This window comes from Gopherus evgoodei, chromosome 3, assembly GCF_007399415.2.
Source record: "Gopherus evgoodei ecotype Sinaloan lineage chromosome 3, rGopEvg1_v1.p, whole genome shotgun sequence".
Taxonomy (NCBI): domain Eukaryota; kingdom Metazoa; phylum Chordata; order Testudines; family Testudinidae; genus Gopherus; species Gopherus evgoodei.
The window spans coordinates 124825316-124848501 of NC_044324.1; the positions used below are offsets into that span (position 1 = coordinate 124825316).

Consider the following 23186-nt stretch of genomic DNA (forward strand, 5'->3'; position numbering starts at 1 on the left):
ACAGAAGCTTGATTTCTCAACTGTGGACAGCTGTTCATTGAATTAAGTCTAGGGTGGAGTGAAATTTAGCATGTCCATCCCATGGGAAATTTGGACATTTCAGCATTTGTTTTCATTCAAAATTGGGATGAAAATGTGAAGTTTCAAAAACTTTCCTGAAATGGAAATTCTAAAAAAAAATTGATTCAGAAATTGTTTCAGTGTTTTTGATCAAAACAATTAAACATTCCCTCCCAATATTAAACATTCCAAAAATTTGTTTTGGTTTGTTGCAATGACATGAAACACTTAATTTTGAGCTACTTCTATGTTACACTGCATTTTCTTCTCAATGCATTTCCTCATGGGAATTTGTAGTTTGAGACCCCGATGCTCCCATTCTCTTTTGTGAGTAAGGCTCCCTGGCCAATCTGGCTCTCTCACATGATGCGCCACGCAGAGCTAGGCCAGAGGGAATTTTGTATTGCATTATCAGTGATGTAGTCCTCCAGGGAACTCAGCCCATAGGGAAGAATGGAAGCCTGAACTACAACTCACAATGCACTGACAGGCAAAAGCAGTTTAATGTTTTACTGAAGTGATTACAAATTGAAAGTTTGGGGTCAGATCAACAAAACAGAACATCCTGATTTGAGTCAAACTGACCTAAACTGAAATATTTCATGTAAATTTTCCTAATGGAAAATTCAGTTTTCACCAAAACCAAGATTTTTCCTATGGGAAATTTTGATTTTGTGGAAACTGCATTTTCTTCCCTAATTTGACCACTAAATTGTTTTCCCCCGGGCCACCAAACCAGTGTTAGATGGCTATAATGATTGGCCATGTTGACCTAGTGGTGAAGGTATTAGATTGTATCACAGTGAGCACCATTGAACCTTCCAAAGCCTTTTGTTTCAGTTATCTGTGGAACAACAGATTTTGCATTTGTTTTGTGTGTATGTGGTTTTAGATGACTGTTCGGCTAATATGTATTATGAGATACTGTAACAGTAAAAACATTTACTTATTTTTCAGATGACTACCATTTGCCTCTTGATGTCCTACCTGCTGTGACAGATTGTCCTGGCCCCAGGACAACAAAGGAAGACTTGTGCAGGGGGAACAGACCTTTCCGCTACTGTGGAATAAATACCATGGAACTATCAGACAGCGACCGTCCTGTCAGCTTCAGTTCCACATCCTCCTCTGTCTCCTCCAGGGACAGCCACTGCTCCTTTGGCAGCAGAATGACCTTAGTTTCAAACAGCCATTTGGGTTTGTTTAACCAGGACAAGGATGCAGGGGCCATAAAACTAGAGCTGATTCCAGCCAGGCGATTTTCCAGCAATGAGCTACAAAGATGTAACCCCACAGAGCAACAGAACACCAAGGAAAGCCTTGAAAAAAGGCCAAATATGCCAAGGAAAGCTGAATCTAAGGGAACGAACAAAAACTGTGCTATGTCCTTGGTCACAGAGCCCACAAGTCCAAAGCTGCTCTATGTTGACAGAGTTGTCCAAGAAATTCTGGAGACTGAAAGGACGTACGTGCAGGATTTAAAGAGCATTGTAAAGGTAGGAGTCTTGGTTAGAACTGCTTAATTTGATACATCATATCACATGAGCATTCTACAGGGGAGATGCACAAGAAAAGGATCCATAAAATATGTGATCTTATAACCAGGGCACTTAAACTTTGCAGTAGGGCAGGCAGCTCTCTCAACTTGGCAGGAGCCGCATGTAAACCTACTACAATGTTTTTATAAATGTATGCCATGTTGTTGTGGCTGTGTTGGTCCCAAGGTATTAGAGAGACAACAGGGAATGAAGGGTGGGGGCAAGGTAATATCTTTTATTGGACCAGCTTCTGTTGGTGAGAGAAACAAGTTTTTAAGCTTGTACAGAGCTCTTCTTCTTTATAAATGAACACATACAACACCATAATTACTGCTAGCATTTGTAGCTTCTTTGGTAGGTTAACATAAATTAACCTAAATTAATGCTTGTTTTAATTAACTAGTAATAAAAACAACTAATCCTTTGTATTTAATATTTACCCCTTGTAACCCAAGTGGTTAGCCAGTATATTCAGGGTCTTATGCTTTTTTTCCATTAGGAAGAAAAACTGGTGATGGAGTCCTGTAGTTCTTTGATACTAGCCTGTTTATTTACAAAGAATGTACACAAAGTCCTGTTTCCCAGAGCACAGTAAGAATCAGATAACAGGAAGCAGCATCTTTGCTCACAGTTCCAAGCCTCTTTCCAGCCAACACTTTACACAAAAGTGCTCTCAGCTTTTTCTCAGGATCACGTTACAAATCTTTCTCTGACTGTCCTTGGCTTTTTGCTGCTTTCCCTGTCTGTTTCTGTGGCTTTTCTATTTTGTGCGTGCACAAACAAATGTGCAATTGTTGTTCAATCAACCCCTGCCCCCTTGCTTTTTTGTGTCAGACCCTTGGAAGCCCCTTGGCCCGTATGGTTCAGCTTCTCCTCCAGCCCATGGCCCATATTTTGGGCAGGGACCCTTATTGTTTCAGCTATCTATTCTATAAAGGAGCTTAAGGGTGAATGTTACACCCATCAACTTCCAAAAAAAAAAAAAAGAAGAGGCTCCTCTGTCACTTTCCAGCTACAGGGAAAGGATCACAGTGGCCTGCCTTTTAGGGCTCTGTATGTAATTCTGTGTAGGTTCTTATACCATGCCCATCACCACTGTACCTGCGCACCTTACCTGCTTATTAAAATGACTCCTATGTTTCTTTAACCTCCTGCCCTGTGTGTATAGGTTTACTACAACAAGATGATGATTTCACAGGAGGTGAATGTCTAGTCTGGTAACTTTATAGTATGTAGCTTTAGGCAGTTATATATGTGTTAAATGCATCACTAATCTGGAAAAGAAAAAGTAGTCTGTTACTGACAAAAAGCAAAATGATTTAGAAGAGTGAAGGGGGAAAATGATTACTGGGGCTTTGATAATACCAATGCATGTCTTTTTTTAAAAAGCTCACAAGTCTTTTCCTGCAGAATTACAGTATTTTGTATGACTGATGGGATTATGCTAAAGTCAGTTGTTCAGATTTCATTTTTGTAAGGGTTTAAAGCAAGATTGTATTACAATGTTAAAACAAGTCATCCTATGTACAGTCATTAATCAGTACACACAGGATTGATTCAGTAAACATGGCCTGCTTTTACCCCCCATTCCTCTCTGCCCACGTTTATAGAGACACATACAATAAATTATACAGCACTACTGGAATCTAAAATAAAGATAATCTTGAAATAAGTTATCCAATTAAATTTAGAATAGGCAATAAATCCCTGCTAGAAACAGCTGAAGTATCACCAAATGCTGAGTAAATGAGACAAATCATCTTGAAATTATGAAAGTGCTGTAACTTGCTCTTCAGGAGAGCATTTGTGAAACTGTTAAAGCATTTAGAACATCTAATTAAAAGAAGTCTTCACAGCTTTGTGAGGTTTTTGGCAGATTAATTGAAAGTCAAAATACTAGGAAAGAGAATTTTTAGTTTAGCTGTAAAGGATAGGGTCCCATCATAGCAAAGAAATCTCTCTCTTCCCAAGTAATAAGGATGTGACTGCACTGTATGAATCTGTAATGTGAAACTAAGTATGCTTTGCCAGTGAAATATGTTTGAGGATCTTTCTAATAGGTAACCATCCCTAATGTAGCTGTGATTCTGTTCCTGCAAAGAAATACATAAAAATATTGGTGGGTTACATCTCAAAAGATTGACTCTGGGCTGCAAACTAAAATGAAAATTAAGACCAGCTTAGAGCTATAAAAATGGTTCATTAACACTGGCTGACTGAAGTTCCACATAAGAACATAGTGATGGCTAGACATGGGATAAGACTGACCAGTGTAATATCTCGGGCAGTATCCCTCTCTGCCCCTGTTATTTTTTAGAGCATTTAAGAAAGTTGCAATTGGCATGTTCAAATTGGAGAGATGACGAGGTGGGTAAGAAAAGTAAAATTTCCACTTTGCTGGGGGGGGGAGTTGTCAATTATTTAAATGTGAAATTTTGTCAGCATTGCTTTAGTCTTCGAAAAGCAGGGTGGTCTCGATGCTAACAGCACCAAACTGTTGGACAGAGGCAAAAGATCTTTCATAGCAAATGGCTGTTGTGATTTTTAACTGCTATTGGAGGCCTGCTAAGGTTCCCCTGTTTTCTTGTAAATTTTTATGCAGAAGTATTTAGACAGTTAAAAAATGAATGACAGGTGTTAGCACAGGGTTTTCACTACATGATCCTCTTGCTCTAGGGGACAGTTTTTAAAAACAAAGTCTACTCAGGGAAACAATTGTTTATGTTATCTAGAAATATAGTTCAATTATTATTGTTTTGAGGAATGACTTTGTGATTCTTAGGCATGGATATACAGAGGACAGACATAGCAATTGGGTTAGAACATGCTTTTTTCTGCTGTTGGGTATGTTTAATCAGGTGACACTTGTGGGGTCATTATAATTTTGAGTTAGTAGAGCTTGACGCCTACTTTGGGAAACTAGTGATACCAAACCAGATAGCTGGGCTTTCTCCTTGCCTCACTTTGATAGCAGGCACACTGGTCCACAGCAGGGATTCAGTGTCTGCAACATAGGTCTCCAGTGAGGCCCTACAACACAAGGAAGCAGAAAGGCAAGAATGTTTTCTCCTCTTAAAAGTAATTTCTCAAAACTTGGTTCAGTTACAAAAATACGAAAGACAAATAGAAATTTACTCACAATGGTTAACTAGTGCTATAAAAATATTTGAAAAAATGAAAAATTTGATGGTTTTGTTGTTACTCTGCAAGTGGCTACTAATGACTATTATTGATAACAATTTATATTGTGATGGTAGCTAGAAGTCAGAACCTCATCGTGCTAGGTGCAGTACGACCTTCTTATTACACACACCCGCACATAAAACTATGTTAAAAGGACCATTATTAAGGTTGCAAACTCAAGCACTAAAGAGTTAGCAAATGGCAGAATTGAAGTGGCCTGTGCAGCCTAAATTTGATACCCTTGTGCATATGCATTATAATACAGTAATTGCTACGCCTCCTCCAGCTTCTGCAACAACTGAAGCAAGGATTCTACATGCAACTGTCTCCTTCACTACTCAATCCTAATTAATCTCCAGCAGATCCAGTCTGTGCACTGTATAAGACAAGGGTCCAGTGGAAAAAATAGTATTATATACTGCATGTAATTAAATATGGTGGGTCCAGTGGAAAAAATATTATATACTGTGTGTAATTAAATACTGTATTGTAATGCGTTGCGCAAGAGGGACAAATTAAAGTTGCACAGACAACCTTAATTCTGGCATTTCCTAGCATTTGACTGTCTGACTTTGCAGTATTAATAACCTTTTAATGTGATTTTTTTTGTGACCAATTTTCTAGTAAAAAACAGAAATTCCATCATGTGGCATCATATTGCCATCAACATAAGTCATCAGTGGGGTTGGAACTTTAGATCCACAGCATGGACCTCTGCCGCTTGAGCTAACAGAGTAACTGGTAGCAATAGTAGGTTACCATCCTCTACATCAGTGGTCTCCAAACTTTTTTGATTGCGCACCCCTTTCAGTAGAAAACTTTTGAGCACACACACCCTGCCGTGTTGGCTCTGCCATTTTTGCCGAAGGGAGGAAAAAAAAGCCGCTCAGACTTCTGTCCGAACTGCCGAAGGGCAAAAAAAAAAAAAGCGCTCCTTCTGCTGCACACCCCCAAGGATCCTCTTGTGCACCCCATTTCGGAGACCACTGCTCTACATGGACCAGCTCTAAAGGGGGACATGACACTTTTTCAGTGGGTTTCACAGATTAACTTTTTTAATTGCGATAAATTTTTGTGAGTTAATTGTGTGAGTTAACTGTGATTAATTGACAGCCCTAGTAACAAGCCTTGTGGATAGGGAGGGAACAGTAGATGTAATGCATCTTGACTTCAGTAAGGCTTTTGATACTGTCACATGACCTTACGAATAAACTAAAGAAATATATAGCCTGCATGAACGTACTACGAGGTGGTTGCACAACTGGTTGCAAAAGTGTACTCAGAAAGTAGTTATCAATGTTTCACAGTCAAGCTGGCAGGGAGTATCGAGTGGGGTCCTGCAAGGATTTGTTCTGGGTCCAGGTCTATTCAGTGTCTTCATAAATGATTTAGATAATGGCATAGAAAGTATACTTGTAAAGTTTGTGGATGAAACCATGCTGGGCGGGGTTGCAAGCTCTTTGGAGGACAGGATTAGAATTCAAAATGATCTTGACAAAACGGAGAAATGGCCTGAAATAAATAGGATGAAATTGAATGATGACAAATGCAAAGTATTACACTTAAGAAGGAACAATCAATTGCACAAATACAAAATGTGCAAACACTGCCTAGGAAGATGTACTGCAGAAAAGGATCTGGGTTATTGTGGATCATAAATTAAATATCAGTTAACAATGTAATATTGCTGCAAGAAAAACAAATGTATTTCTGGGATATATTAGCAGGAGTTGTAAGACACAAGAAGTAATTCTTCCATTCTACTCAGCACTGATAAGTCCTCATCTGGAGTATTGTGTTCAGTTCTGGCACCACACTTCAGGGAAAGAAGTGGACAAACTGGAGAAAGTCCAGAGGAGAGCAACAAAAATGATTAAAGGTTTAGAAAACATGACCTATGATGGAGGATTGAAAAAAACTGGGTTTGTTTAATCTGGAGAAGACTGAGGAGGGACATGATGATAGTCTTCAAGTACATAAAATATTATAAAGAGGAGGATAATAAATTGTTCTCCTTAACCAATGAGGACTGGACAAGAAGGAATGGCCTTTAAGTTGCAGCAAGAAAGGTTTAGGCTAGACATTAGGTAAAACTTCCTAAGTGTAAGAGAAGCACTGGAACAAATTGCTTAGGGAAGTTGTGGAATCTCTATCACTGGAGGTTTTTAGGAACAGGTTAGAGAAACACCTGGTCAGGGATTGTCTAGATAATACTTAGTCCTGCCTCAGTGCAGGGGACTGGACTAAATGACCTATTGAGGTCCCTTCCAGTCCTACGTTTCTTACCTAGCCAGTCTCCACTCCTCAGGATTCTCATCCAAGTACCACCAAGTCCTAATCTTACCCTTCTAGACTCCCTGACTCAATCACCCTTTCACTGGTAAAATCTAAGACATTTATACTGAGTACATGCAACTGCAATTTTTCAAAGGCTTTTAAATTGGCCAGATTTGGGATGGGAAAAGGCACATCCCCAATGCAAAGGGACCTGCTAAATTTCAAGTCCCTGCTCCAAAGCAAGGAAGCACTAGAGCTTTTGAAAGAAAAGTTTGTCAGAATTTAATGTGGACAAAAAAATGTATTTTTCACTAGAACTTTTCTCGTATATGGCTAAACTGTTTTGGCTGAAAACTTCCAGAGCAATTCAGCCTGAGGCAGATGCCTAGGATTTAACATTTCTGCCCAAATTATTAAAGTTTGGCAAAATTTTATGAGCAATTGAAAACAGGGTCTCATAATGGGAAGTTTCAGGTAACCTTAACAATACCAGTGCTACTAGCCCAGTCTAAATGCAGAGGTGTAGCGAGCGCCCTCCGTACCCTCCGACCGGAGGGGGCCTCTCAAGGAAGGGGGCCCCTAAAAGTGGCAAAAAAAATGTAAGGTATAACTAGGTAAGTGACATTTATTGACGCTATTGCACAATCCATGTCGGTTTTACTGACAAAACCGTGAAGTCATTATGATACATCATAATGCTATTGGCTACATCAGTTGTCTGTCGGTCAGTTTCGAATTTTAGTTGGACCCATTCAAAGAATGTGTATTTGCGTTCATAATGGCAGTCGACGGATAAATGTTATTAATTTAGTTGTTTAGTTTTTTATCGTTTCCAACGCAAAAGCGTGCTTTGTGATGTCTAAGAGACTGTATAGGAGCGGAGCTAGTAAACGAAAGGCAGCAAAAGATGCCGAGAAGGAACTTGAGAAAATTCCAAAGTTGTCAACGTATTTTGCGCTGCAATCCAACGTACAGGCACATGAAACGGACAGCGCTAGCAGCGACGAATCGTATCCAGAAGTATCCAGAAGTGCTTCAAGTGAGGTCGAAGGTGAAACCAGTTGTTCTACCAAACAAACTGTGACAGATATTCCAGCTGCTGCCAGGAAAGAAGTATCTGAATCTGAACCACTGACTGATGATCCAGGAGATTGGCCGTCTATAATATCGGACAGGCAAGTGTGTGACATTGTTGCACGTGGCCCACCGCAGCAGAATGAAAGTTACGAATTTCCATTTAACGAGGAAAGACGGAGGTTCACAAGTACTCATTTCTGTCAAACCATGGCAAATGGTGAGAAAATAAGACGTTCATGGTTAATGTACTCAATTCAGAAAGATGCCATTTTTTGTTTTTGTTGTAAATTATTTGGCACTGGCGACATACCGCTACATCGTGGAACATCTTCTTGGAAAGCACTGTCAAAGAGACTTCAGCAGCATGAAACAGGCAAAGGTCATCAAGATTGTGTGGTGAAATGGTTTGACCTTCGGTCAGGCATAGTAAACCGTACATCTATTGACCAACTCGAATTGCAGGCTTTTCTGAAAGAAAGAGATTTCTGGAGAAATGTTGTCAAACGCATGGTTGATGTTGTTGTTTTCTTGTCCGAAAGAAACTTGGCATTTTGAGGAAGTAATGAAAAGTTCGGCGATCCTTCGAATGGCAACTTTTTGGGACTGTTTGAATTGCTTGCAAAGTATGATACTGTCCTCAGCGAACTTTTACAGAGGCTTAAGAAGGCAGAGACACATGTTCAGTACCTCAGTCCACAGATCCAAAACAAGCTGATTCAACTTGTTGCCAGTAACATTCAAGAGGCCAACATAGTGCAGCTTAAAAAAGCAAAATATTATTCAGTTATTTTGGACTGTACTCCCAACGTGTCACATGAAGAACAGATGTCTGTGGTGTTACGCTTTGTTGAATGCAACGGTGAAGATGGTGTCAATATTCGTGAAGCGTTTGTTGGTTTTCTTAATGTTCATGATACAACTGGCGAGGGCTTATTGGAAGAGTTTCTTGAAAAGGCAAACAACTTAGGAATAGACATTGCTGACATGAGAGGCCAAGCTTATGATAACGGCGCAAATATGAGAGGAAAGAATAAAGGAGTTCAAGCCCGCATGCTAGAAATAAATGACCGTGCCTTGTATGTACCATGTGGAGCTCACACTTGGAATCTTGTGATCTCAGACGCGGCAAAGTCATTGAAATATGCCGTTGACTTTTTCGGTCTGATTAACAGAATATACGTTATCTTTTCTTCTTCACCTTCACGTTGGGATATACTTCAAGAACATATGCCAATATCTGTTAAAGGGTTATCGGACACTCGTTGGGAGTCGAGAATTAATGCTGTGAAGCCATTGCGTTATCACCTTGAAGAATTGTGCAATGCTTTGTCATCTTTGCGAGAATATGCGCTCGAAAAGAAAGAGGGCAATACAGCAACAGAAACCGGTGCGCTTTTAGACCATGTTACTAGGTGCCTTTTGTTCTGACTGTGTACACGTGGTATGATATGCTGTTTCACGTCAATGAAACCAGCAAATTAATTCAGTCACCAGATGTGTCAATTGACGTACTGCAGGCAGAAGTCGGCGCTACAAAGAAGTTTTTGGAAGACTATCGAAATACAGGATATAACTCTGTGGTCACAAATGCACGTGAAATAGCAGAGCATATGGGTATTGAGCAAGTGTTTCTTGAAACCAGGGTGCGACGTAAGAAGAGAATGTTTGATTACCAATGTGCTGATGATTCAAGTCGTCTTTCTGCCGAAGAAAAATTCAAATTGCAGTTCTTTCTTGTTCTCACTGATGAGGCCATATCTTCTGTTTCGTCGCGATTTGACCAACTCGTGGAGTGGTATAAGTTGTCTGGATTTCTGTACAATGCTAACAGCCTGAAGCAGTGTCACAGAGAAAATGAACTGGAGAATCACAGCAAAAATTTTGAAAGAAAAATGGGAGACATTGATGCCAACGAACTCATAATGGAATTGAATCATTTTATTTATGTCATCGAGAAAGAGAGAGAACTTGTCACGGCAAACAATTTGTTAACGTACATATACAAGAACAGCCTTCAGAAGATATATCCGAATCTTTGCATTTGCATCAGAATTCTTCTGACCATACCAGTTACTGTTGCTGGTGCTGAAAGGAGCTTCAGCAGAATGAAACTGATCAAGAATATCCTGCGTTCAACCATGACAGATGACAGGCTTTCTGCGCTTGCAGTTATCTCAATCGAAAACAAGATTGCCAGATCTCTGGACTATGACGCATTGATTAACCAATTTGCGGAGAACAAGGCTCGAAAGAAGCGCTTTGCATAAATATGGAATACGTGTACACTGTAGACCTATGTATACATAATATGAACCCTGTATATTGTATAAAATAAATACCGCATTCCAGTTTCTGCATTGTAAGGGGCCCCGGACATATGTTCAGAGGGGGCCACGTTCTTTGTTGTTACGGCCCTGTCTAAATGGAATACTAAATGCAAGCTCTGCATGTCTAGAGTATGAAAACTACATTACTCTTAATAGAATGTGTTTCTACATTTATGCAAATTTAAAGAGAGAGGCTTTTTCTGTTCCCATTGTCTTTCCCTCTGCAACTACCATTTTCACTCCTAAGTATGATGCCTGATGTTTCCTATATTTAATTGTATGTGGAAATTTATGTTAAAAACAGGAATAACTGGAAGGTTTTTTCCATTTAAGAATACAAACTCTGCTACCCATCAAAAAAGAAATAGGTTGTCTTATAGCAAATGCCCTTCTCTAAGCAATGCTTCCTAGACAAGAGCATTCCAGAGGCTGCACAGTGGAAAGTTACTTGAACATAGTTGAAAAGATACCTGAGATGCTAAAAGTCTTTACTAGGCCCCCCGAAGACAGGCATAAATCCATTGTGCTTTGTGACAGTGTAATCAGCAAATAGTAATAATTATAACCGATAACATTCTTCTTAGTGTTTTGAGATCACCTGGTATGGGAGGGACTGCTATTGTGAACCTGACATCCAATCTCACAATTTGTATATTCTTGAACACATTAAAGCCAAAAGACTAGGTATGCACCAACATAATGATGCCTGTAAAGCTGCAGGGCGATCCCACAGCTTCAGGGATAGGCATTACTGTTTGGCAAGGGAATATGAGCCTCAGAAAGATTGCTGACAGGGTTCGTTTATTTATTTTAAATCTCCTGCACAAAAGAGAGAATGCAGGTGATAGGTGTGTGGTGTTCAAGCAGTTCACTTTAATTTTCTCCATGAACAGTGTGACACTTTAGAAACAGGCTTTTCCCCCTTCGGGAGGCCAGCTAAAGACTTTTACATTGCCTGCCCCCCCTACTGAGAGAAAAGCCATTCAGTTTAGATTTAAAGCAAAATAATAAAATTCATACTGAGAAATCTTGCTCCTTAGTGCCACTTTCCCCTTTTAGTAAGATAAAATTCCAAGTAAAGGTAAGACTTTAAAAAGCAGTTATAAGCAGATTAGTTTTCCATTAGCTCACTCTCCTTTCGTACTAACCAGAAATAGCTCTGTAGGTCTTTAAAAGATTTGGATGAGCAATTTAAATTGCAAATTTAACTTGTTCATAGCTATTAAAATAGTTATACTGATGAGATTTTTCTAATTGTGGATGGTATTAGATACACAAGTCTTTTTTATTGTGGTGAACTTTCTCACTGCTGGCACACAGAGACATAAAGGAAAAATTGTCAAATTTTGTTTTCATTCACATCTATGCAGTCTCACTGACTTCCCTGAGGATAAATGGCTGCAAAGGCAGGGAGAATTTTGACTAATTGTATTCATATGTGAAAGTTGAGGTTAAATTTGTCTTTGCTACCCCAATGTAAATTCAGAGTAACCTTCCTGAAGTCAGTGGAATTTCTTTGGATTTATACCAATGTAAATGAGAGTTCTGATGTATTAACCTAATCTGTGTTCCTTGCTGTGGGAAATGGTTTCTGTAAAATAACCATTAAGGAGCTTGCTGTTTCTTTCTAAAAATGAGTATATTGTAAATGTTTATATCATCAGTGTTTTTCTATTTTTGGTGTTTTTAAAAGTATATTATTGTAGTCCATATTTAAGATTATTGGAGGGTGAGATGTCCAGTTCAGAAATATACCTGGTCTTGTTACATGTGTAAACAGTTGTTCTTGCTTCCTGCCAGAATCAGCTAATGTAACTCAAACCTTTGCCTCCTGAGGCAAAATCTTATTGTTTTAATGGGCCCTTTCAGTTTTCCACATGGTATTTTTGCTTTTTGGACGTAGGTCATATTAAATATCCTAAAGCTTGAGTGAGTGAGCAAGCAGGTGTGTATATACTATTCATTACAATATGTTTGTTGTGTATTGTTTCAGATTAAGAAAGTTTCCTATACAGGGGCAGGGATAGCTCAGTGGTTTGAGCTTTGGTCTGCTAAACCCAGGGTTGTGAGTTTAATCCTTGAGGGGGCCATTTAGGGATTTGTCTTCCTTTGAGCAGGGGGGTTTGGACTAGATGACCTCCTGAGATCCCTTCTAACCCTGATATTCTATTATTCTATATACTCAAAGTTACCCTATAAAATTAAAACCTTATGCCAACTAATGTACACTTTTTTGACTCCTACAGCCTGCACCCTGGTCAAAAGGTTCTTTCTTGCTATTTTTACCCAGAGAAGGGGCTTATTACAGTATGAATAAAGTATATTGTAAACAAAGGATATCTTTCTAAACGAACAGAGCAGAGCTTAAAACAGAGATACCATGTGCAAATTAAGGCACGTATTAGGATTGGTTCTAGGCTAACCTCATACAAAATACATAACGCCCTGACTAAATGTGATTCTCATACTTTCATTTCTAATAGACATTATAATTACCTTATCTCATTTCTCACAGTAAAAGCTGTTCCTATCTCTTGCTCGATATGTCTCTAGTAGGTGGAAAACTCTGATGTAAAAAATAATAATCCCCTTGCTTGTTGTGTCTACCTGTTGTCTCTCATTTTAGAATGTAAACTTGTTGGGGCAGGGACCATCTCTGTTTGACCGGTGCCTACCCAAAACATGACTTGGACCCTATGCCATACCACAATACAAATAAATAATAATAATTAACAACTTAAAGCTGACTAAAAAACCCACTGTTTTTTGGTCAGTATGAAATGGTAAATTTTGCTACAGTAATAAATAAGCCTTCTACAAATCCACTGTTAATCTTTGTAAAGCTTTCAGTGGAGGATAAGTGGCCAAGATAGCTGCTACTGCTGCTCCAATGAACTATCGAATTGCTGAAAAGACTTACTGCTATTATGCTCACTTTATTTGGAGCAATGGATAAATCACTCAACCATGCTGTCTGTTTACAGCCTAGTAAATGCTGTTCTAAATGCAAATCAAAGTAGATAAAAGGGTGAGAGTTAATCTACTTCTGTTCTGGAAAGCTTTGATTCTTTTCTTTTTTGGGGGTGGGAGGGGGGGAAGTGTAGTTATATGTGGAATGCACCATTTAGGAGTGCTTGTCATCCTCAAGAGATTCTGAGGGTGAAATGTTGTCTCTGTAACTAAAGTGAGGCTGGACCATGGGGTTGTATTACCATTTAGTGAGACCCACAGAACCTCTTTGTCATTTAGAAAGCCATAGACAATACGTCTGCTAAACTCTGCCCTCTGGCTCTGATATACTCCCTGGTAGCAAATGGGTAGCTCTTGGTGTTATGTACATTTCTGTTAAGCTTCTGAGACTTTTTTTTTTTTTTTTTTTTTTTTTTTTTTAATGAGGAAGCTGTGTTCTCTAGAGTATATAAATAATTGACTATTGATCTTTAAATTGGAATTATTATTATATATAAATTCTGTCAGTAACTGTTATCTTTGTTAGCTGGGGAATACCTCCAACCTTTACATCTGAATAGATGATAAAGAAAAAAAAAACCACAAAAAAACCCCAAACCTGTGATAGTGTATGTCTCTGAGTTGAGAGTGCTGTCTTGTCATTTATTTTTTGGGTTTGTTTGGGGGAAGTGGGAAGAGTTGCCATTTTTGTGGTTTCACAAGAAAACCCTTTGCAAATAAAATAAACTTTTTTCCTTCAGTAGCAAACCATCCACTGGCTTGTCCTGCTTCAGCATTGTAACTTATCACTCACTCTGAAATGGTAGTAATTAAATCCACTGCTAAATTTTTGGCCATGTGGCTAGTGAAGACAGCATATGTATTTGTCTTATTTATACTTGTTTTTTTAAGTTTTTTGTTTGTTTTTTGTTTTTCCTTGGAAAACAGACTTATAGACTCTAGGACTGGAAGGGACCTCGAGAGATCATCGAGTCCAGTCCCCTGCCCTCATGGCAGGACCAAATACTGTCTAGACCATCCCTGATAGACATTTATCTAACCTACTCTTAAATATCTCCAGCGATGGAGATTCCACAACTTCCCTAGGCAATCTATTCCAGTGTTTAACTACCCTGACAGTTAGGAACTTTTTCCTAATGTCCAACCTAAATCTCCCTTGCAGCAGTTTAAGCCCATTGCTGCTTGTTCTATCATTGGAGGCTAAGGTGAACAAGTTTTCTCCCTCCTCCTGATGACACCCTTTTAGATACCTGAAAACTGCTATCATGTCCCCTCTCAGTCTTCTCTTTTCCAAACTAAACCAACCCAATTCCTTCAGCCTTCCTTCATAGGTCATGTTCTCAAGACCTTTCATCATTCTTGTTGCTCTTCTCTGGACCTTCTCCAATTTCTCCACATCTTTCTTGAAATGCGGTGCCCAGAACTGGACACAGTACTCCAGTTGAGGCCTAACCAGCCCAGAGTAAAGCGGACTTACCAGACTTTCTGTCTGTCTATATTTTAAAATAAATGTAATTTTTCTTCTAGAATGTAAAGTGATTCAGAAGGTGTTTTAGAATGCCATTAAATATTTGTAATGCTCAGCCATGCCATAAATTAGTCATAAAAGAAAGGTTCTTTGAACAGAGTAGGGGTCTAGGATTTGGGACTTTTGGGTTCTCTGACTGGCCATGCCCGTTCTTCATTGTGTGACTTCCTCAAGTACCTTAACTTCTCTGTGCCTTGCTTTATCTTTCTATAAAAATGTTATAATCAGTACCTACCAATTCCCATTGTGATGATTAATCTATAAGATGTGTCCACAACTTTGAGATTTTTAGATGAAAGGTGCTTTTGTAAAAACAAGTATCTGTTTTTATGCTATATTCTATTACACTTTTCTGCATGCAAATAAAACTATTGCACAATCTTCTGTCTAAAGAACTATGCAATGTGTAAGTCAGTTGTTATACTTCTAAATGCATCTGTTAGGTTTTTTGTTGTTTTTTTTTTAAATTCTAGGCTATAGGGTGATGATTATAGTTTCTATTGATACTACCCAGTGTGGGTTGCAGCTTTAGCTTCAGGAACTTTGAGAGAGATTATTGTATCTGTTCAGTGACCAGAGAATATTTGACACACTAATTGCTGTGCCTTACTGTTTAATATTTCCATTCAGTGTCATAATTACTGAACAAATGGCTTCTTTTGTCTTGTGTACTTTTCTGTTATTAGTCCTTGGAAAGTTTGATGGATGGTGACCTGACAAAGCCTGTCAGTGGAAGGTCAGTAAACTGCTTAAAGGTGTGGGTTTTTTCCCAAGATTTCCATTCCTAATCTCCAAATTTACCTGCTACTCACTCTGCTATGAGTGAAGATGCCAAAGACCAGTATGTGGCTGCAGCCATGACTTGATAGTCGTCTTAGCATATGTGCAACATGCCTCAGGTGGCATGTGACCAGAATTAATCACCGAGTTGGGTCTGATGGCTAGATCATTAGGTTCCCCAGCTTGGGCCAGTACTGACGAGGAGTGTGACATGAATGCTGATCCATGTAATAACCTGGAACAGGCAGAAAGAAGATGATAGTGATGAACTAGGTGTCCCAAGAATTAGACAGGATTTTGTCTAGGGTCCATTTGGCTAGCCCTGTCATTGCCCGCCCCCCCCGCACATCGGTTAATTGAGGGGCAAATCCCAATGAGCCTTTATAGACCCCAGGGGCCAGCCATGCTCAGAGGCTGCTCCCTAGACCAGGTTCCCAGCCCCCTGAACTCCTCTGGAGGGTGCACAGGCCCCGCCCATGAGCCCTCCCCTCCCCTTCCCACCCCACCCACGTGGCCCCCGCCCCGAGTCCACTCACTGGCTTTGCTGGGCTCGGGCCGCTGCAGCAGCTTGGCAGAGAGGAGCTGCCTTCCGGAGGCACCGGAGAACCAGAGCTTGCGACAGCAGCGAGTCCTAGCCAGGGAGGAGCTGGCACGGTGCAGGGGGGCAGCAGCCCTGCAAAGGCAGCAGCGCTGCTAGCGGGAAGCAGCTGTGCCCCTCCTGCCCAGGCTGCGGCCAGACGCGCCCTTCCCCCCCCAGGAACTCCTGCAGGCTGAAGTGGGTGCATGCAAGTGCCAGCCCCCATGCACCCCCCGGCTCTCCCCTAGCCTAGGGTTACCATATTTCAACAATCAAAAAAAAAGGGGAGAGCCTTGCCCTAGCCCACTTCCCACCCCAACTGCCCCAGTCAGAACCCCCAAACCCCCCCCACTCCTTGTCCCCTGGCTGCCCCCTCCTGAGACCCCTGCCCCCAACTGCCCCCCCAGAACCTCACCGCTTGCCTAAGCCTCCCTGCTTCTTGTCCCCTGACTGCCCCCCTAGGACCCTATCCCCTACATGTTCCCTGACTGCCCTAACCCTTATCCACACCCCTACCCCCAGACAGACCTCTAGGGACTCCTACGCCCCATCCCAACCACTCCCCACCCCCTGACAGGACCCCCAGAACTCCCAACCCATCCAACCATCCCCCCTGGTCCCTGACTGCCCCCTGGGACTCCCCTTACCAGACTCAAGCCACTCAGATTCTGGCTCTATGTGGAGTGCTGAGGCAGCCAGAGTGGGGGAGCTGCAGGAGGGGCAGCGGCCATGGTGGCTCACACTTCCGGGAGCTGCAGAACCTGAACACAGTGAGAGGGGAGCCGGGGGGCACACCTGCCGCCTGTGTGTAGGTCCTGGCCACTGACCCTCTTCAGCCTCTGCCAGCCTGGGGTTCCGTTCACTCAGCCAGCCGTGTGCTGAGTGGGGCCAGCGGCCAAGTCCCCTGCTGGCAGCCGTATGCCAGGCAAAATCGGCTTGTGTGCCAAAGGTGGCACGCGTGCCGTAGGTTGCCAACCCCTGCACTACAGCTTGCATCTATAGAACCACATACGAGCATCTCTAAATGTCACAAGGACTTTAAGGCACTGAAAGGGTTAATTTTCAATGGAGACTACTGCATCGTTTCACATTTTATCTAGGCTATTTGACATTAGGGTGACTAGATGTCCCGATAATAATGGGATTGTCCCAGTATTAGGGGCTTTGTTTTATATACGTAACTATATCCCTTCCCCTGGGGAAAAAGGTCCTGATTTTTCACACTTATCTGGTGACCTTATTTGACACTAGTACATTGGTATTCATGCTGTTTGAAAAAATGTCTATATAGAAGTTTGTAGTACAGATTCCCTTGTCTGTGTGAAGTGATCTACAACTTCTTTATGCTAACAAGCCTGGCCTTCAAACTTTAAAGCTATCTTTCTTGACAGTGCACTCTTCAGTTTGTGACCAATGACAAGTCTATCTTTGATTTTTTTAGCATGTTCTTTTCAAAATCTTTTAAAGAGATTTTATTATTTTTGAAAATCCTAGTTTTTAATTGTGCAGTTACCATTAAAGGCAAAAGTAGCACCGCCTTTGGGGTATAGTGGGCTGCTGTGATTGATGTATTTAATTTGTAGGTTCAAAGGTTGCCGTGAACTTATATCTTTAGTCAGATATTTTGGAGTAAAAGACATGGATAAAAGGAGAGGGGGCTAATTCTGATTAATTTCTGGCACCTTTTAAACATATTTGAAAACTCCAGTCTTTGTTCCTCATTGTTTTTTCCATAGAGCTGTATGGACAAGTTTTACCACAAATATAATCAAATTTAAACTCTTTGGACAGATTTTACTCTGAAAACTTGATATCGTACAACCAGGTCTCCAGATTAAGCCATGCTATTGCCGTTGTACACCATGGAAGATCTATAAACAATAAGTAACTACAAGCTACTTACTGCATACATCTTTCAAAGACTGGCACTATTTTGTCCATATATCTAAGAAGTGAAGAAAGGCATGTCTTAGTGGTCTAAGCACAGGGCTGGGGGATAGGAATTCCTGATGGCTAATCTTGGCTAGGATACCAAATTCCTCTATGGCAAAGGTAGGCAACCTATGGCACGGGAGCTGAAGGCAGCACGCGAGCTGATTTTCAGTGGCACTCACAGTGCCCGGGTCCTGGCCACCAGTCCAGGGGGCTCTGCATTTGAATTTAATTTTAAATGAAGCTTCTTAAACATTTTAAAACCTTATTTACTTTACATACAACCAGGGCCCAATTGGAACATTTTAAGCGGGGCCCTGGCAGGGATGACTTTAAAAAAAAAAAAAAAAAAAAAAAAAAGCGCCTTTCATTTCTTCCATGTATTATTTACTTTCCATAACTCTATAAATAATAAAATTATATATTATGTACATTGCATCATATATGCTGTTGATTGGTTATTAATGACTTCCGTTTCACATGTGTGGGTCACCGCCACTCCCTGGGGGTGTGCACATGTGTGGGTCCCAGCTGCTCCCTGCCCCCCTCATTGAAGCAGGTGTGCAGGGTTACTGCAGGACAGCAGTGGACATGGGGCTGGTTGGAGGCAGGGCAGGGCCTGACTGGAAGTAGGGTCTGGCTGCAGGCAGGGCAAGAGGTGCGGGGCTGGCTGGAGACAGGGGAGTGTAGGGCAGGCTAGCTTCAGGCAGGGCCGCAGGGGGGTGCAGGAGGGGTTGGCAGAGCTAGAGACAGAGGAGTGCGGGACTGGCTAGCTTCAGGCAGTAGGGTGCAGCAGGGTTGGCTGAAGACAGGGCACAGGGTGTGGGACTGGGTGCAGGAAGGGCAGGGTGTGCAGGGCTGGTGCAGGCAGGGGTGTGTGTGGGGCTGGCTAGCTGGCTTTGAGCAGGGCTGCAGGGGGGTGTGACGGGTTGGCTGGAGACAGGGCAGGGGGTTTGGCAGGGGCTGGCTGCAGGCAGGGGAGGCGGGGCTGGTGAGCAGGGCAGGGGGTGCAGCAGAGGCAGCTGGAGCCTCAGCCCTTTAAATAGCCCCTAAGCCCCCCGCTATCGCAGGGCTCTGGAGGTTATTTAAAGGGCCCGGGGCTCCCCTGCTTCTACCCTGCCCCGGACCTTTTAAATAGCCGCGGGAGCCCTGGGGAATGCATGGGGGCGGCGGGGGCCGGCAGCAATTTAAAGGACTGGAGTGGCAGAGGCAGCTGGAGTGCTGGCCCTTTAAATAGCCCCTGGATCCCCCACCCCGGCTACCCCAGGGCTCTGGGGACTATTTAAAGGGCCCGGAGCTCCAGCCGGGAGAGGGGGGCTGCAGGGTAGGGCTTGTGCTCCGGCCGGAGCTCCAGCTGGGAGAGCCGGGATGTGGGGCAGCCGCGCTCCCACTGGTGCTTTCTACACCATCCTACGTGCAAACAGGCTGCTCTCCTCTAGCCTTCTGCTTCAGCTATTGCTGATCCCCTGCCAACAAGAAGATGTGACTCTGCATGGCTCTCAGCCTTCCTGTCCCAGCACCCAAATTGACTTCTCTCAGCAGCCCTCTCTCATGTCATTGCCTTTGTCTGGGGCCCCTGCTCTAATGCTGGTTCTGGAGCACTCTCAAGCCTATTGCCCTCTGACCTTAGGATATTGCTTCCTATTCCTGTGTACTGTGGGATTATGGAACCCTCTTCTGGCTTCATGTCATACTAAGCAGCCCAGTGCCCTGGCTAGATCCCATCCTTCCAAATCAGCTGGAGTTGGAGGGAAGGTTCCCAGTGGGTTCGTTACACAGTGAGTTTGTGTGCAAAGACTGGGAAAGTTGTACCATCTCTCTCAATCAGGTTTTATTGGCTTGGTATATCCTACAAGTTCTGTGGTTGTCCACAGTCTTCAAGAAAAACAGGATAAACAAGACACGAGTATATGAACAAGGTTAGATACAGTATGAGGAAAAGATTTCACTGCAGCTAAGTGGCGTATGAAAAGTGCATGTTCTGTAGACCAAGAACTTTTTCCCTTTTGTAAAATTGTATGTTTCAGGGCCACATCAAAATCATTTAACCATTCTTTCGGTATGAATTTTAAATAATTCTTTAATGACGTGCTTTTTGAGTTACTGCTTTAAAAATGCATCAGAAAAGGGTGGGGTCACACGCAAATTTTTTTTTTGCGGTTTTATGTGAAATGAGCAAACTGAGGGTTTATTATCTGGCAAATGAATGACAGGTTCGTACTGAGTCTGTTTAGTATTGCCTGGAAAATATGTTTCCAGACTCACTGTTTAATTTTAGAGAAATCATGTATCACTGAAAAGCGTTTGCTTTGAATTCCTTCCCCTGTCCCGACCTTGTGAATAAAGATACCATTTTCTTTTTTGATGGCAAAAAGTGCTAAGAATTTTCAGACATTTGGTTTATTAGTATCTTATGTTAAATTAACATACCTTGTATATAGTAGAAGAAAAATATGGGTCAGGCACCTATGGCAATCAGACTGTACATACGTAAATATACATACGTTTACATATTGGTAAAATGTAAATATTTGATACTTTATTATATACGGTCAGAATATACATAGTTCACAGTTCATTTGGGTAGGTAGTGAAATATTAGTAAAAACATATGAGATGATTAGATTGCTTAATCAAAATAAATTGTAGCAAACAAAACTGCCAACAAATTTTATGGATGGTTCTGATTTTTTTAAAAAAAATTTGATGGTGAGAGGAGGGGTATCTGAAGTAAAGCTATTATAAAATTGAAGGGAAAAAATGAATTGGGGATCACAATAGTTCAGCAACTGGATCACTAGCAATATAAAATGGTAATATAAAAGAGAAGGTATCCTGATAATTATTTATTTGAGGAACTGAATTTAGTAGCAAATAGCCGTAAATTGTGCATGTGGAAAGGTTGTGTATAGGTAAGATGGTGTAGTAATGCTGTTTTTAGCTGATAATCTTTTCTAAATTCTTAGAGTCATCATTACAATGAGAGACTGAGTTGTAAGACTCAATAGCTAGCATATGTAACATTGCGCAAGTGTGCTTTGTGTGTGCCTATAAGTTTGTGCCTTGTTTGATTCAGATAACAAAGATGTATTTAAAGTTGAACACAATGTATGTTTTGATCCCAACCCTTCAGCAGAACAAAAATTTCCAGCTTAATTTCATATATTCTGTGTGAAAAAAAATTACATCAATTAGTCCTTTTTACTGCTTCTTTATTGAGACAAAAGGTTAGGATGAAATATCTCTTTTGGGGTAATTATTGATGTGAACAACTTGGTCCATAAAAAATATATGAAATTAACTTCGATATTCTCTTGTCTATTGAACTGCTGGTCTTAAAAGTAGGGCTGTCAATCACAGTTGACTCACGGGATTAACTAAAAACTAATTAACTGATTAAAACTAATTAGAACTAAAACTGAAAATAAAAATTAAAAACTAACTCAAATAAAAAATAGAATACCAATTGAAATTTATTAAATATTTTTGGATGTTTTTCTACATTTTTTCAAATATATTGATTTTAATTACAACACAGAATACAAAGTGTACAGTGCTCATTTCATATTATTTTTGAAAGCAAATATTTGCACTGTAAAAAAGATAAAGAAAAGCAATAGTATTTTTCAGTTCACCTCATACAAGTACTGTAGTGCAATCTCGTTATCATGAAAGTGCAGGTTACAAATGTAGAATTATTTTTTGTATATGACTGCACTCAGAAACAAAACAATGTAAATCTTTAGGGCAGGGGTGGGCAAACTACATCCTGTGGGCCACATTCAGACCATTTAATCCATCCCTCAGTTCCCGCTGGGGGGTTTGCCCTGCTCCGGCGCTCCAGCTGGGGAGCAGGGTAGGGTGCTTGCCCTGAGCCATGTGGCTCTCAAGAAGCAGCTGACAGAAAGCTTTGAGCTTTAAAATAACTTGAGCAAGCATGTGTGCCACTGGAGGAGTGATAGGAATGATCATATCAGTCACGGTGAGGCTGTAATAGTATTCATAGTTTTGCTGTCACTAGTGAATGCTTGCGCTGGGGAAGGGGTGAATATTAAATGGTGGAAGCAATCAGAATAATCTGCTAAGTATGGTCATAGGAAATTTTCCAGCAATTTAAATGGATATCCCAAATAAAAAACATAGGAGGAGGACCAGAAAAGTGCCACTATGGCTAAACAACAAAGTATAAGAAGTAGTTAGAGGCAAAAGGGCATGCTTTAAAAAGTGAAAGTTTAAACCTTATTGAGGAAAATAGAAAGGAGCATAAACTCTGGCAAGTAAAGTGTAAAAATATAATTAGGAAGGCCAAAAAAGAATTTGAAGGACAGTTAGCAAAGGACTCAAAAAGTAACAGCAAAAAAAAATTTAAGTACATCAGAAGCAGAAAGCTTGCTAAACAACCAGTGGGGCCTGTGGGTGATCAAGATACTAATGTATCAGAGGGGTAGCCGTGTTAGTCTGGATCTGTAAAAGCAGCAAAGAATCCTGTGGCACTTTATAGACTAACGGACGATTTGGAGCATGAGCTTTCATGGGTGAATACCCACTTCGTCAGACGAAGTGGGTATTCACCCACGAAAGCTCATGCTCCAAAACGTCCGTTAGTCTGTAAGGTGCCACAGAATTCTTTGCTGCTTTTACAAGATGCTAAAGGAGCACTCAAGGAAGGTAAGGCCATTGTGGAGAAACTGAATTAATTATTTGCATTGGTCTTCACAGCCGAGGATGTATGTGCAGGAGTTTCCCAGACCTGAGCCTGAGTCTTTTTAGGTGACAAATCTGAGGAACTGTCCCAAATTGAGGTGTCAGTACAGAAGGTTTTGAAACAAATTTATAAATTAAACACTAATAAGTCACCGGGACCAGATGATGGTCACCCAAGAGTTCTGAAGGAACACAAATGTAAAATTGCAGAACTAACTGTAGTCTGTAACCTA

General features: G+C 41.1%; 1 protein-coding gene across 4 annotated transcripts in view; it reads left to right on the forward strand.

Moving 5' to 3' along the window:
• Nucleotides 1-23186, forward strand: part of PLEKHG1 (pleckstrin homology and RhoGEF domain containing G1) — a 247265-nt gene that overhangs the window by 157277 nt on the left and 66802 nt on the right. For all 4 annotated transcript variants that reach the window (XM_030556568.1, XM_030556571.1, XM_030556570.1 and 1 more), the window contains one exon: nt 1018-1556. In XM_030556568.1, the coding sequence (XP_030412428.1) occupies nt 1018-1556 (539 nt within the window). The remainder of the gene's footprint in view (nt 1-1017; nt 1557-23186) is intronic.